Source organism: Eptatretus burgeri, unplaced genomic scaffold (genome assembly GCF_056783735.1).
Source record: "Eptatretus burgeri isolate ZD-2024b unplaced genomic scaffold, Ebu_testis_v1 Ebu_testis_scaffold_3158, whole genome shotgun sequence".
Taxonomy (NCBI): Eukaryota; Metazoa; Chordata; class Myxini; order Myxiniformes; family Myxinidae; genus Eptatretus; species Eptatretus burgeri.
Window position 1 is genome coordinate 97,771 of NW_028225106.1, and position 11,522 is coordinate 109,292.

At 47.1% G+C, this 11,522-nt stretch overlaps 2 protein-coding genes across 7 annotated transcripts in view; both read right to left on the bottom strand.

The window, feature by feature from the left end:
* Positions 1 to 6,003, bottom strand: part of LOC147006635 (uncharacterized) — a 45,751-nt gene extending 39,748 nt beyond the window's left edge. For 5 of the 6 annotated variants that reach the window (XM_085868281.1, XM_085868282.1, XM_085868279.1 and 2 more), the window contains exons 1-2: positions 4,891 to 6,003; positions 4,637 to 4,797 (exon numbers count right to left, since the gene is read on the bottom strand). The gene's annotated coding sequence lies outside the window, so the exon portion shown is untranslated. The remainder of the gene's footprint in view (positions 1 to 4,636; positions 4,798 to 4,890) is intronic. The other variant, XM_085868278.1, reaches the window with a different exon arrangement.
* Positions 6,004 to 9,863: 3,860 nt separating this feature from the next.
* LOC147006636 (uncharacterized) overlaps positions 9,864 to 11,522 on the bottom strand; it is a 40,377-nt gene continuing 38,718 nt past the window's right edge. Inside the window, exon 4 of the mRNA XM_085868305.1 lies at positions 9,864 to 10,777. Within this exon, the coding sequence (XP_085724431.1) occupies positions 10,641 to 10,777 (137 nt within the window). The 3' untranslated portion in view covers positions 9,864 to 10,640. The remainder of the gene's footprint in view (positions 10,778 to 11,522) is intronic.

An 11,522-nucleotide genomic window follows, 5' to 3' on the forward strand; every position in this document is an offset into this window, starting at 1 on the left:
GCCTGGAATGTCCTATCCCTAAGAGAGGATGATCACCTGTCTCTGTTATCATCTGAGCTCAAGCGTTTGGACATCGGTATTGCAGCTCTCTCTGAGGTTCGGAGACCGGATTGCGGCGAGATAATGGTTGGTGGTTACACCTGCTATTGGTCTGGTCGCTCTGATGGTTACCATACCCAAGGAGTTGCTGTAGCTGTGTCCAATAAGCTGACCCCAATGATAATTGAGGTAACACCGGTCAACGAGCGTATTATGAGATTAAGGATTCGTCACTCCTTAGGTGTCATTTCCCTGGTCTCTGTTTATGCTCCGACTGAAGCGAGTGATCTCACCGTGAAGGACACATTCTACGCGACACTCGAGTCTGTGGTTGATCAGTGCCCCAGACGAGATACACTTCTAGTCTTGGGGGATTTCAATGCATCGACTGGAACTGATAGGGATGGTTATGAGGTGTGTGTTGGTCCCCATGGGTCAGGAACTATGAACCAGAATAGCACTAAGTTCCTTGACTTTGCAAGAAGTCATGGACTTAGGGTGGCTGGTTCATGGTTTCAGCGCCCACAAGCTCATCGCTGGACTTGGTATTCCAACGCTGGCGGTGTGGCAAAGGAGATTGACCATGTCCTCATTGACGGTCGTTGGAGGATGATCCAGAACTGCAGGGTCTACCCGAGTGCTCAGTTCCTCAATACTGACCACAGACTTGTTGTAGCAACTCGAAAGCTGCACCTTAAATCCTGGAGAATGGTACCATCCCAGCCTAGGCTGGATGTTGCCAAGCTCAGAGATGAGAGAGTAGCTGAGGAGTTTGCGAACAGGCTGAGTGGACACTTGGGGGGTCTGGGTGCTTTGGGGGGTCCTGAAGAGTTGTGGAGCGCCTTCAAGACCACCGTCCTTGATGTTGCCGGTGGATGCCTTGGAGCTCACCGCAGGGCAAAGAAGAATTTTGTCTCTCAAGGGACACTGGATACCATTGACCAGAGTCGCAGGGCCAGGCTGAATGGCAGAGCTGAGCTGTTCAGGGAGCTGAGGCGTAAAACTGTACGTGCACTGAGGGTGGATAAGGAGGCCTATGTGCGAGGAATCTGTGAGGGGGTAGAGCATCACCTGTGGACAGGTGATTCTCGTCCCGCTTACAGGGGAATTCGCGCATTACGTTCATCCAAGCCCATCCCTCGGAGCACTGCAGTTCGAGCAGAGAGTGGTAGGCTCTTGACAGAGGAGTCTGAAGTGAAGGCCCGCTGGGCCGGTTACTTTGAGCGGTTGTACCAGGCTGATCCCCCAGCTGTCGAGTTGGACGTCAAGGGTGTTACAATCCCTGTTGCTGACCCTCGAATCAACTGCGGTCCACCTTCGCTTGTGGAAACACAGGCTGCGATGAACCAGTTGAAACGGGGAAAAGCTCCAGGGATCTGTGGCATCCATGCCGAACTTCTCAAGGCTGGTGGAAATGCTGCACTCATGTCGTTGCATGCAGTTTTGCGCTCTGCCTGGAACACAGGCATCATCCCAACTGATTGGAAGAGGGGCCTTGTTGTCCCTCTCTGGAAAGGGAAGGGTGATCGCCAAGACTGCAACAACTACCGAGGGGTGACGCTGCTCTCAGTGCCGGGCAAGGTCTTTGCTCGGATAATTCTCGATCGGGTTCGCCACCATCTGCTTGAGCACCAGCGTCCAGAGCAGTCAGGCTTTACATCAAAGAGGTCAACGATTGACCGTATCCTTGCACTTCGTGTCCTCACCGAACGCAGACGAGAGTTTCGGCAGGGGCTGCTTGCAGCCTATGTTGATCTCTGTAAAGCGTTCGATTCAGTGAATCGGGATGTCCTCTGGAGGATTCTTGGTCTTCGTGGGGTGCCACCAAAACTGATCGATCTGATGTCTGAACTCTACTCTGGTACTGAGAGTGCTGTGAAGTGTGGTGGTACCATCTCTGACTTATTTCCAGTTGTTACTGGAGTTCGTCAGGGATGTGTACTTGCCCCCACACTTTTCAGCACTTGTATGGACTGGATTTTAGGGAGGATGTCGGAGAGATCAAGTTGCGGTGCGTCATTTGGGAATGTCAAGATCTCGGACCTTGATTTTGTAGATGATGCAGTCATCTTTGCGGAGACTTTAGACATCCTCTTGCGGGTCCTCGAGGTGCTGAATGAGGAGTCGGAGCCGTTGGGATTACGGGTTTCTTGGGTCAAAACTAAGATCCAGGCTTTCGGTGACATCTTGGATGCTGCTGTCCTGTCTGTGTCTGTTTGTGGTGAGGATGTTGAGGTCGTGGAGAGATTCACTTACCTTGGCAGTGATATTCATGTCTCTACTGGCTGCGAGTCAGAGGTCAATAGACGTCTGGGTCGGGCCTGGGGAGTCATGGATTCATTGGATCATGGGGTGTGGCGCTGCTGGTACCTGTGCGGGAAGACGCAAGTCCGAGTCTTCAGGTCCTTGGTACTTCCAGTCTTGCTCTATGGGTGCGAGACTTGGACTCTGACCAAGGATCTGAGACGGAGACTTAATTCCTTTGAGAACAGGTCTCTTCGGAGAATCCTTGGCTATCGCTGGTCGGATTTTGTGTCCAACGAGCGGTTGCTGAGAGAGACTCGGATGAGATTTGTTACCTGCATAGTCCGTGAGCGTCAGTTGCGGCTGTATGGACATGTGGCTCGTTTTCCTGACTCTGATCCTGCTCACCAGATTCTCTCAGCGAGGGAGTCTCATGAGTGGAGGAGGCCAGTGGGCCGACCACGTGCCTCATGGTTGCAACAGGTTGACCATCATCTCAAGGAGATGGGGATGGGCCTGGCATCTGCCTGGGGGATGGCCAGACGGAGGCCCCTGGAGTACCGGCGGAAAGTGGACGCAGCGACGCGCTGTTCTGGCACATGCTCCCATACCTGACCAAACGTGCCCTCAGGGAGAATGGCTGGTTTAAACAATGTTAAACGTGCCCTCAGAGAGAATGGCTGGTTTAAACAATGTTAAACAAGTCCACAGGGAGAATTGCTGGTTCAAACAATGTGAAACATGCCCTCAGAGAGAATAGCTGGTTTAAACAATGTTAAATCTATCTATAATTCTGGCAATCTCTGTGTGTCTGTGTGTACGTGTGTGTGTGTGTGTGTGTGTGTGTGTGTGTGTGTGTGTGTGTGTGTGTGTGTGTGTGTGTGTGTGTGTGTGTGTGTCTGCGACCGCCTTACTCGACAACCCCTGGTCCAATCTAATTGAAACTTGCCAGGAATTTCGCTGGGGACCCGAGAATGTGCCTTTTCAAGGTTTGATATTAATCGGACAAGCGGTTCCCAAGTTACGGCCATTGATGTGTCAACCAATGACAGGACACGGTGCTATGACATCAAGAATGACGTCACCATGTTTTTGTTCGTTTTGCACGATTGACGTCACAATTCTTCTTCTTCTTCGTTTGATATGACGTCATAATTGACGCTGGGGACCTGAATGTTTCCCAGGTGTTTCCCAAGTTATGGCCATTTATGATACGGTTGGTCCGATCTAATCTATCTATAGTTCCAGCAATCTCTGTGTGTGTGTATGTGTGTGTGTGTGTGTGTGTGTGTGTGTGTGTGTGTGTGTGTGTGTGTGTGTGTGTGTGTGTGTGTGTGCGTGTGTCTGCGACCGCCGTTTCTCGACGACCGCCGGTCCGATCTCATTGAAACTTGCCAGGAATATTGCCGGGGCCCCACGGATGTGCTTTTCAAGGTTTGATATTAATCGGACGCGCGGTTCCCAAGTTACAGCCATTTCTCTCTCGACCAATGACAAGACACGGTCTATGACGTCACGAATGACGTCACACTTGATGCTTATTTATTTATTCATCTTTTTTTTTTGGCACGATTGACAGTCCGATCTGATTGAAACTTGCCAGGAATATTGCCGGGGCCCCACGGATGTGCTTTTCAAGGTTTGATATTAATCGGACGCGCGGTTCCCAAGTTACAGCCATTTCTCTCTCGACCAATGACAGGACACGGTGCTCTGACGTCACGAATGACATCACAATTAATGTTTATTTATTTATTTTTTATTATTTCTTTTGCACGATTGAAACTTGCCAGGAATATTGCTGGGGACCCGCGGATGTGCCTTTTCGAGGTTTGAGAGAGAGAGAGAGAGAGAGAGAGAGAGAGAGAGAGAGAGAGAGAGAGAGAGAGAGAGAGAGAGAGAGAGAGAGAGAGAGAGGCTGCACATACTGGCACTCACCTACGGGCACGCACATACGGGCCCGTACTGGTTGAAACAATTCCCCTATCCAGTCGTCATTTACGATCGCGAAGGAACGAAGCTGCACGTACGGCCACGCACCTATGGGCCCGCACCTACAGGCCCGCACGTACAGGCACGCACGTTCGAGCACGTACACGATTGACTGACACGATTTTTTTTTTTTGCACGAATGATGTCACAACTCTTCTTCGTTTGATATGAGGTCACAATTGACGCTGGGGACCTGAGTATGTGCCTTTTCAAGGTTTGATATCGTTCTTCTTCATCCGTTTTATTATAATTATAATTTATAACTACAATTATAATTAAAACATTCCACATGAGTCGTCGCCCCAATGGTGAAAATTTCGTCTCAATCCGACCGGCGGAATATCCGACATTGTGTGCGTACCTGGAATAAACGTTCTGGTCCGACTTGGTTGTTTTCTTGCTTTTTCCCTCATTCCTGTGGATACGTCACATTACCCATAAGGCAATGCAGAACCACAAGATCGTGTGGTATTCGATGTAAAAAGTCTCCACATTTCCTTGAGACACCCCATTCGGTTTACCCTGTCAAAACACAACTGTTCAGGAGACGGGTCTTCACACACGAGAAAGGAGACAGTTACAAGTAGATACGATGGAGATGTTTCGACGGTTTACCCTGTCAAAAAACCGCCAACAAGCAACACCAACACGTCGAAGACAAGTCGTTTACTCAGTTTTAACGTTTCCTCAGGTTAGAGAAAGAAAATTGAAGGTTAAACAAAATCGATGATGTTTATCAAGTGCAGTCCCAGAATCGACGATGAAAACGAAAAAAAACCGTGAAATGTACAACATTGGAGGCGCAAAGCATGCCGGGATATGCCGAAGCCACGCCTCCTCTCCCATTGCGAGTGTTATTTAATTTACTCGAAAACGACGACCCGTTCATGTAAACGTCGACACGCTTAATATGAGAGGTGTGCTATCTTCTAAAACCGCGATATTAAAGTGGGAACGCGTGGTTGTTTGATATCAGGGAAAGAACGCGGTTCGACGAGGTTCGACATGTTAAAATGGTTATTTGTGTTCGAGAAGCATCCTTTCACAATGTTTTGAAGCTGTTTAAAGGGAATTACAATTGTCACGATTTTTCGGGGTTTCCCATCGTGGAAATGCTCAGGAAATCATGTAATTAAGTAAACTCGCTTGGACTCGACGGGACGAGAAACCGGCTCGAATGTGAGTGTTATAAAATGAGAGGAAACACAGCGAGTCGGATCCGGAACAGGTGTTCCCAACGACGTCCTCTTTTACTCAATAAAATAAGCAATCAAACGGGAGAGCCACACCAGCCCCAGGCACCGTGCACTTGGTCAGCCGCAGTGCCGAGCGTGCTGTTATGTGCTGGAATTGTTGAGGAGATGGACTGTTCAGGGTTACATCTTGGGTTCTTTCATTTATATTTCTCCCCATACAAGCAACAATATATTTATTTTCTTTGATGTATTGGCCAGAGACCGGTACAGACCTCGTCTGATACTTGAACTCGCTGCCATACTTTTGAAAATCTCCTCCCAAATTTGTCCGTGAAGGCTTGGGAATGGTCCCCCCATTGATAATACACAAAGAATAAATGTCGACTTGGATGGTGGGGATATTGAAGGATGGACATCGTGGTGAAGGACTGTGCAGGAATGAACATCGTGTCCATTCTTTGCCATCTTACCATGGAGACAAGGAGAACATCATATCTCTGGTTCACTGGACGTCCTGACTCTAACATGTCTCATGAAACGACGCTTTCAAAACTTCAACTTTTATTGTCGATTCCCCCATGTTACTGTGATTTTAAATCTTAACGAGCTCCAAATAAGGGATTTTACTGTGTGGTACTGCACCTTAAACATCTCCAAATAAGGGATTTTACTGTGTGGTACTGCACCTCAACTAGCTCCAAATAAGGGATTTTACTGTGTGGTACTGTACCGGAACTAGCTCCAAATAAGGGATTTACTGTGTGGTTCTGTACCTTAACTAGCTCCAAATAAAGGATTTTCCTGTGTGGTACTGTACCTTTACTAGCTCCAAATAAGGGATTTACTGTGTGGTACTGTACCTCAACTAGCTCCAAATAAGGGATTTTCCTGTGTGGTACTGGACCTTAACTAGCTCCAAATAAGGGATTTTACTGTGTGGTACTGTACCTCAACTAGCTCCAAATAAGGGATTTTACTGTGTGGTTCTGTACCTTAACTAGCTCCAAATAAGGGATTTTCCTGTGTGGTACTGTACCTTAACTAGCTCCAAATAAGGGATTTTACTGTGTGGTTCTGTACCTTAACGAGCTCCAAATAAGGGATTTTACTGTGTGGTACTGGACCTTAACTAGCTCCAAATAAGGGATTTTACTGTGTGGTACTGGACCTTAACTGGTTTAAATGGCTGGTTTAAACTGAGAATGGCTGGTTTAAACAATGTGAAACATGCCCTCAGGGAAAATGGCTGGTTTAAACAATGTTAAACATGCCCTCGGGGAGAATGGCTGGTTTAAACAATGTTAAACAAGTCCACAGGGAGAATGGCTGATTTAAACAATGTTAGACATGCCCTCATGGAGAATGGCTGGTTTAAACAATGTTAAACATGCCCTCGGGGAGAATGGCTGGTTTAAACAATGTTAAACAAGTCCACAGGGAGAATGGCTGGTTTAAACAATGTTAGACATGCCCTCATGGAGAATGGCTGGTTTAAACAATGTTAAACATGCCCTCAGGGAGAATGGCTGGTTTAAACAATGTTAAACATGCCCTCAGGGAGAATGGTTGGTTTAAACAATGTTAAAAATGCCCTCAGGGAGAATGGCCTGTTTAAACAATGTTAAATGTCCCCTCAGGGATATTGACTGGTTTACAGAATGAGTTAAAAAAAAAACCCTCCCAGAGAATGGCTGTTGTATATAATGCTAAACAAACCCTCAGGGAGAATGGTTGGTTTGAAGAGTGCTTAATACCACATTGTCAATTAATTATAGCAATCATTTCAAAAGTAAACAAGAGCGGCACTCAGTAGAATGCACACCTCTGCCAGGCTGAACTGTTTACATTATTATCGCAATGATCGGTCGGATTTGAATCCAGACCAGAACCAAAATCAAATCAGCTTGTTCAAGTCACCAACCCAACTCATCCACTTCGTTTTGTCATAACTCATCAATAACTTTTTGAAATATCATGCTATGTAGTTTTTGGCCCTATCTCTCGATGAAGAAGGATCACTTAAAAAAAAAAAAAATTCTCGTATCCAGATCCGGATTCGGATCTTCACCAAAATGAACTTGATTCGTTCTTCTCACACACCCAACTTGTCCAGCGTTTTGAGATATTTATATATTGTGCTATATATCAGTTTTAGGCCTATTCCTCATTGGTGAAGAATCACTTAAAACATTATCGGATCTGGATCTGGATTCGGATCTTCACAAAAACTGAACCGATTCTTCCTGGTTACACACCTAACATGTCCACCAAGTTTCGTCTGAATCTGTGTCTAACTTTTCGAGATGTCGTTTTTGGCCCTATCCCTTATTGGTGAAGAATCACTTTAAAAATCAGAGGATCCGGATCCGGATCTTCACCAAAATATAATCAGTTTGTCCACGTCACACACCCAACCTGAATTAGTGAAATCGGTCGATAACTTACAAAAACAATCCATCCATTTTAATTAACTTCATGATTTCTCTTTCACAAATTGTCCTCCATTGCATTAGTGGTTCAACATGTCTGAGTATATTTGCACACTTTAGCATTCTGGCAATCCGTTATCTGTAAATAGTTTCCTTGAGTTGTGGGGTAAACAGAGAAAGTGGTGAGAAATTGCATGCAAGAAAAAAATAACACTCCAGAGGTCATTCTGTCTCATTCTTCCCTCAAGGGCTTCAAGCAGATAGTGCACCACCACCCTGTGTCACCCCCCATCCTGTCCCATGATCTTTATTGTTCCCAGGAACCTTTCCTCACCCAACCTCTCTCACTTTCTCTTCCATACCTGTTTGTGCCGAAATGTTGCCCCTTGATCCCACTGTCATGGTAATGAGACATGTTGGTCCACATGGGTCTGGAACTTTGAACCAGAATAGCACCAAGTTCCTTGACTTTGCAAGAAGTCATGGACTCAGGGTGACTGGTTCATGGTTTCAGCGCCCACAGGCTCATCGCTGGACTTGGTATTCCAACACTGGTGGTGTAGCAAAGGAGATTGACCATGTACTCGTTGATGGTTGCTGGAGGATGATCCAGAACTGCAAGATCTACCCGAGTGCTCAGTTCCTCAATACTGACCACAGGCTTGTTATAGCAACTCTGAAGTTGCAGCTTAAATTTGGGAGAATTGTCCCATCCCAGCCTAGGCTGGATTTTGGCAAGCTCAAGAATGAGAGGGCAGCTGAGGTGTTTGCGAACAGGCTGAGTGGAGATTTGGGGGATCTGGATGCTTTGGGGAATCCTGAAGAGTTGTGGAGTGGCCACTGTCCGTGATGTTGCCAGTGGATGTCTTGGAACTCACCGCAGGGAGAAGAAGAATTTTGTCTCTCAAGGGACACTGGATACCATTGACCAGAGTCACAGGGCCAGGCTGAATGGCAGAACTGAGCTGTTAAGGAAAATGATGCATAAAACTGTACGTGTGCTCAGGGTGGACAAGGACTGTACCTATGTGCGAGGAATCTCTGAGGGGTAGAGCATCACCTGTGGTCAAGTGATTCTTGTCCCGCTTACAGGGGAATTCACGCATTGCATTCCTCCAAGCATATCCCTCGATGTACTGCAGTTAGAGCGGAGAGTGGTGGACTCTTGACAGAGTCCGAAGTGAAGGCCCGCTGGGCCTGTTACTTTGAGCGGCTGTACCAGGCTGATCCACCAACCGTCAAGTTGGTTGTCAGGGGTGTTACTAGTCCCATTGCTGACCCTCCAATCAACTGTGATCCACCTTCGTTTGTGGAAACACAGGCTGCAGTGAACCAGTTGAAATGGGGTAAAGCTCCTGAGATCTGTGGTAACCATGCTGAACTTCTCAAAGCAGGTGGAAATGCTCTGCCTGGAACACAGTCATCATCCCAACTGACTGGAAGAGGGGCCTTGTTGTCCCTCTCTGGAAAGGAAAGGGTGATCACGAGGACTGCAACAACTACCGAGAAGCGATGCTGCTCTCAGTGCCGGGCAAGTTCTTTGCTCAGATAAATCCTGATGGGGTTTGCCAGCATCTGCACCATCACTGAAGTCTTCAGCACCAGCCTCCAGAGCAGTCAGGCTTTACACCAAAGAGGTCAACGATTGACCGTATCCTTGCTCTTTGGGTCTTCACCAAACCGAGACTAGAGTTTTGGTAGGGGCTGCTTGCAGCATTGGTTTATCTCTGCAAAGCGTTCAACTCAGTGAATTGGGATGCCTTCTGGAGGATTCTTGATCTTCGTGGGGTGCCACCAACACTGTTCCATCTGATGTCTGAAGTTTACTCTGGTACTGAGAGTGCTGTGAGATGTGATGGTACCATCTTTGACTTATTTCCAGTTGTTACTGAAGTTTGTCAGGGGTGTGTACTCTGTACCCCCACACTTTTCAGAACTTGTACGAACTGGATTTTGGGGAGGATGTCCGAGAGATCAAGCTGCGGTACATTGTTTGGGAATGTTAAGATCTCTGACCTTGATTTCGCAGATGATGCTGTCATCTTTGCGGAGACTCCAGATATACTTTTGGGGGCCTTTGAGGTGCTGAATGAGGAGTCAGAGCCGCTGGGATTATGGGTTTCCTGGGTTAAAACTAAGATCCAGGCTTTCAATGACATCTTGGATGCTGCTATCTTGTCTGTACCTGTTTGTGATGAGGATGTTGAGGTAACGGAGAGATTTACTTACCATGGCAGTGATATTCATGTCTCTGCTGGCTGTGATCCAGAGGTCAATAAACGTCTGGGTCGGACTGGGGAGTCATGGATTAACTGGATCATGGGGTGTGGCACTGTCGGTACCTGTGCAGGACAGAAATCTGAGTCTTCAGGTCCTGGGTGCTTCCAGTCTTGCTCTACGGATGTGAGACTTGGACTCTGAGCAGGGATCTGAGACAGAGACTTCCTTTGGTACCAGGATTCTTCGGAGAACCCTTGGCTGTCGCTGACCGGACTTTGTGTCCAATGAGCGGTTGTTCAGAGAGACTCAAATGACATTTGTTACTTGCATGGTCCATAACTGTGAGCTGTGGCTGTTTGGACATGTGGCTCGTTTTATCAGCCAAGTATCAGTTTTATCAGCCAATATCAGCCTCGTGCTGATACTGCTCACCAGATTCTCTCAGCGAGGGAGCCTTGTGAGTGGAGGAGGCCAATGGGCTGACCACGTGCCTCATGGTTGCAGCATGTTGATCAGAATCTCAAGGAGATGGGGATGGGCCAGGCATCTTCCTGGGGAATAGCAGGGAGGAGGCCCCTTGAGTACTGGCGGAAAGTGGACGCAGTGACGCGCTGCTCCTGCACATGCTCCCACACATGCTCCCACACCTGACCTGACCTGCATGCCAATAAATCATGAGGATGAGGGGAAGATGTTAGATATAATCCCGATGAAATGTTAATGGTGTTATTATCTGTCTTTGGTGAAGATGATCGCCTCTCTGTCTTACAGGAACGATTTTATCGTTATAAACAGAAGTCTGAAGACATTTTAACTTGTTCCTTTAAGAGTTTAAGTTAATGGACATTTATGACCGTATAACTGAGAAAGACCATGTATGTTTGCAGCAAGTAGACAATTTTCACTTAAGGGTCATCTAGCTGAGACAGGGAGTGATAAACGTTTAGCCCAGGAGCTGAGATGGTTAAACGAGGAGCTTCCTCATTTGTCTTTCTTTGAGCTTTGAGACAGAGCCATGCGTTGGGTGGGAACGTTGTATACTAGCCAGAGTCAGTGAGTTTCATGCCATGAGACTGCAGCAGAAAAATATTGAGTCGCCAAAGTCTTTGAAGGCCAAGGTAAGAAGAAGAAGAAGAAGAATAAGAAGAAGAATAAGCAGCAGCAGTAGCAGGAAGGGCAGCGGCGATGCCGCCAACAGATCGATGAGTTGCTGAAGTTTGTGAAAGAGTAATCTACCGTTTCTCACAAGAAATCTACCGTTTCTCCGTGACCTCAACATGCTTATATGTCAACCAATGAAACTTTTTTCCTTCCTGAAAGTCCCTGTAGTGTAAGGACCTGAAAGTTCCTGTAATGTCCATCTTGTTTAACCTGTGTACCCCGCCCCATCCCTCTCCCTTCC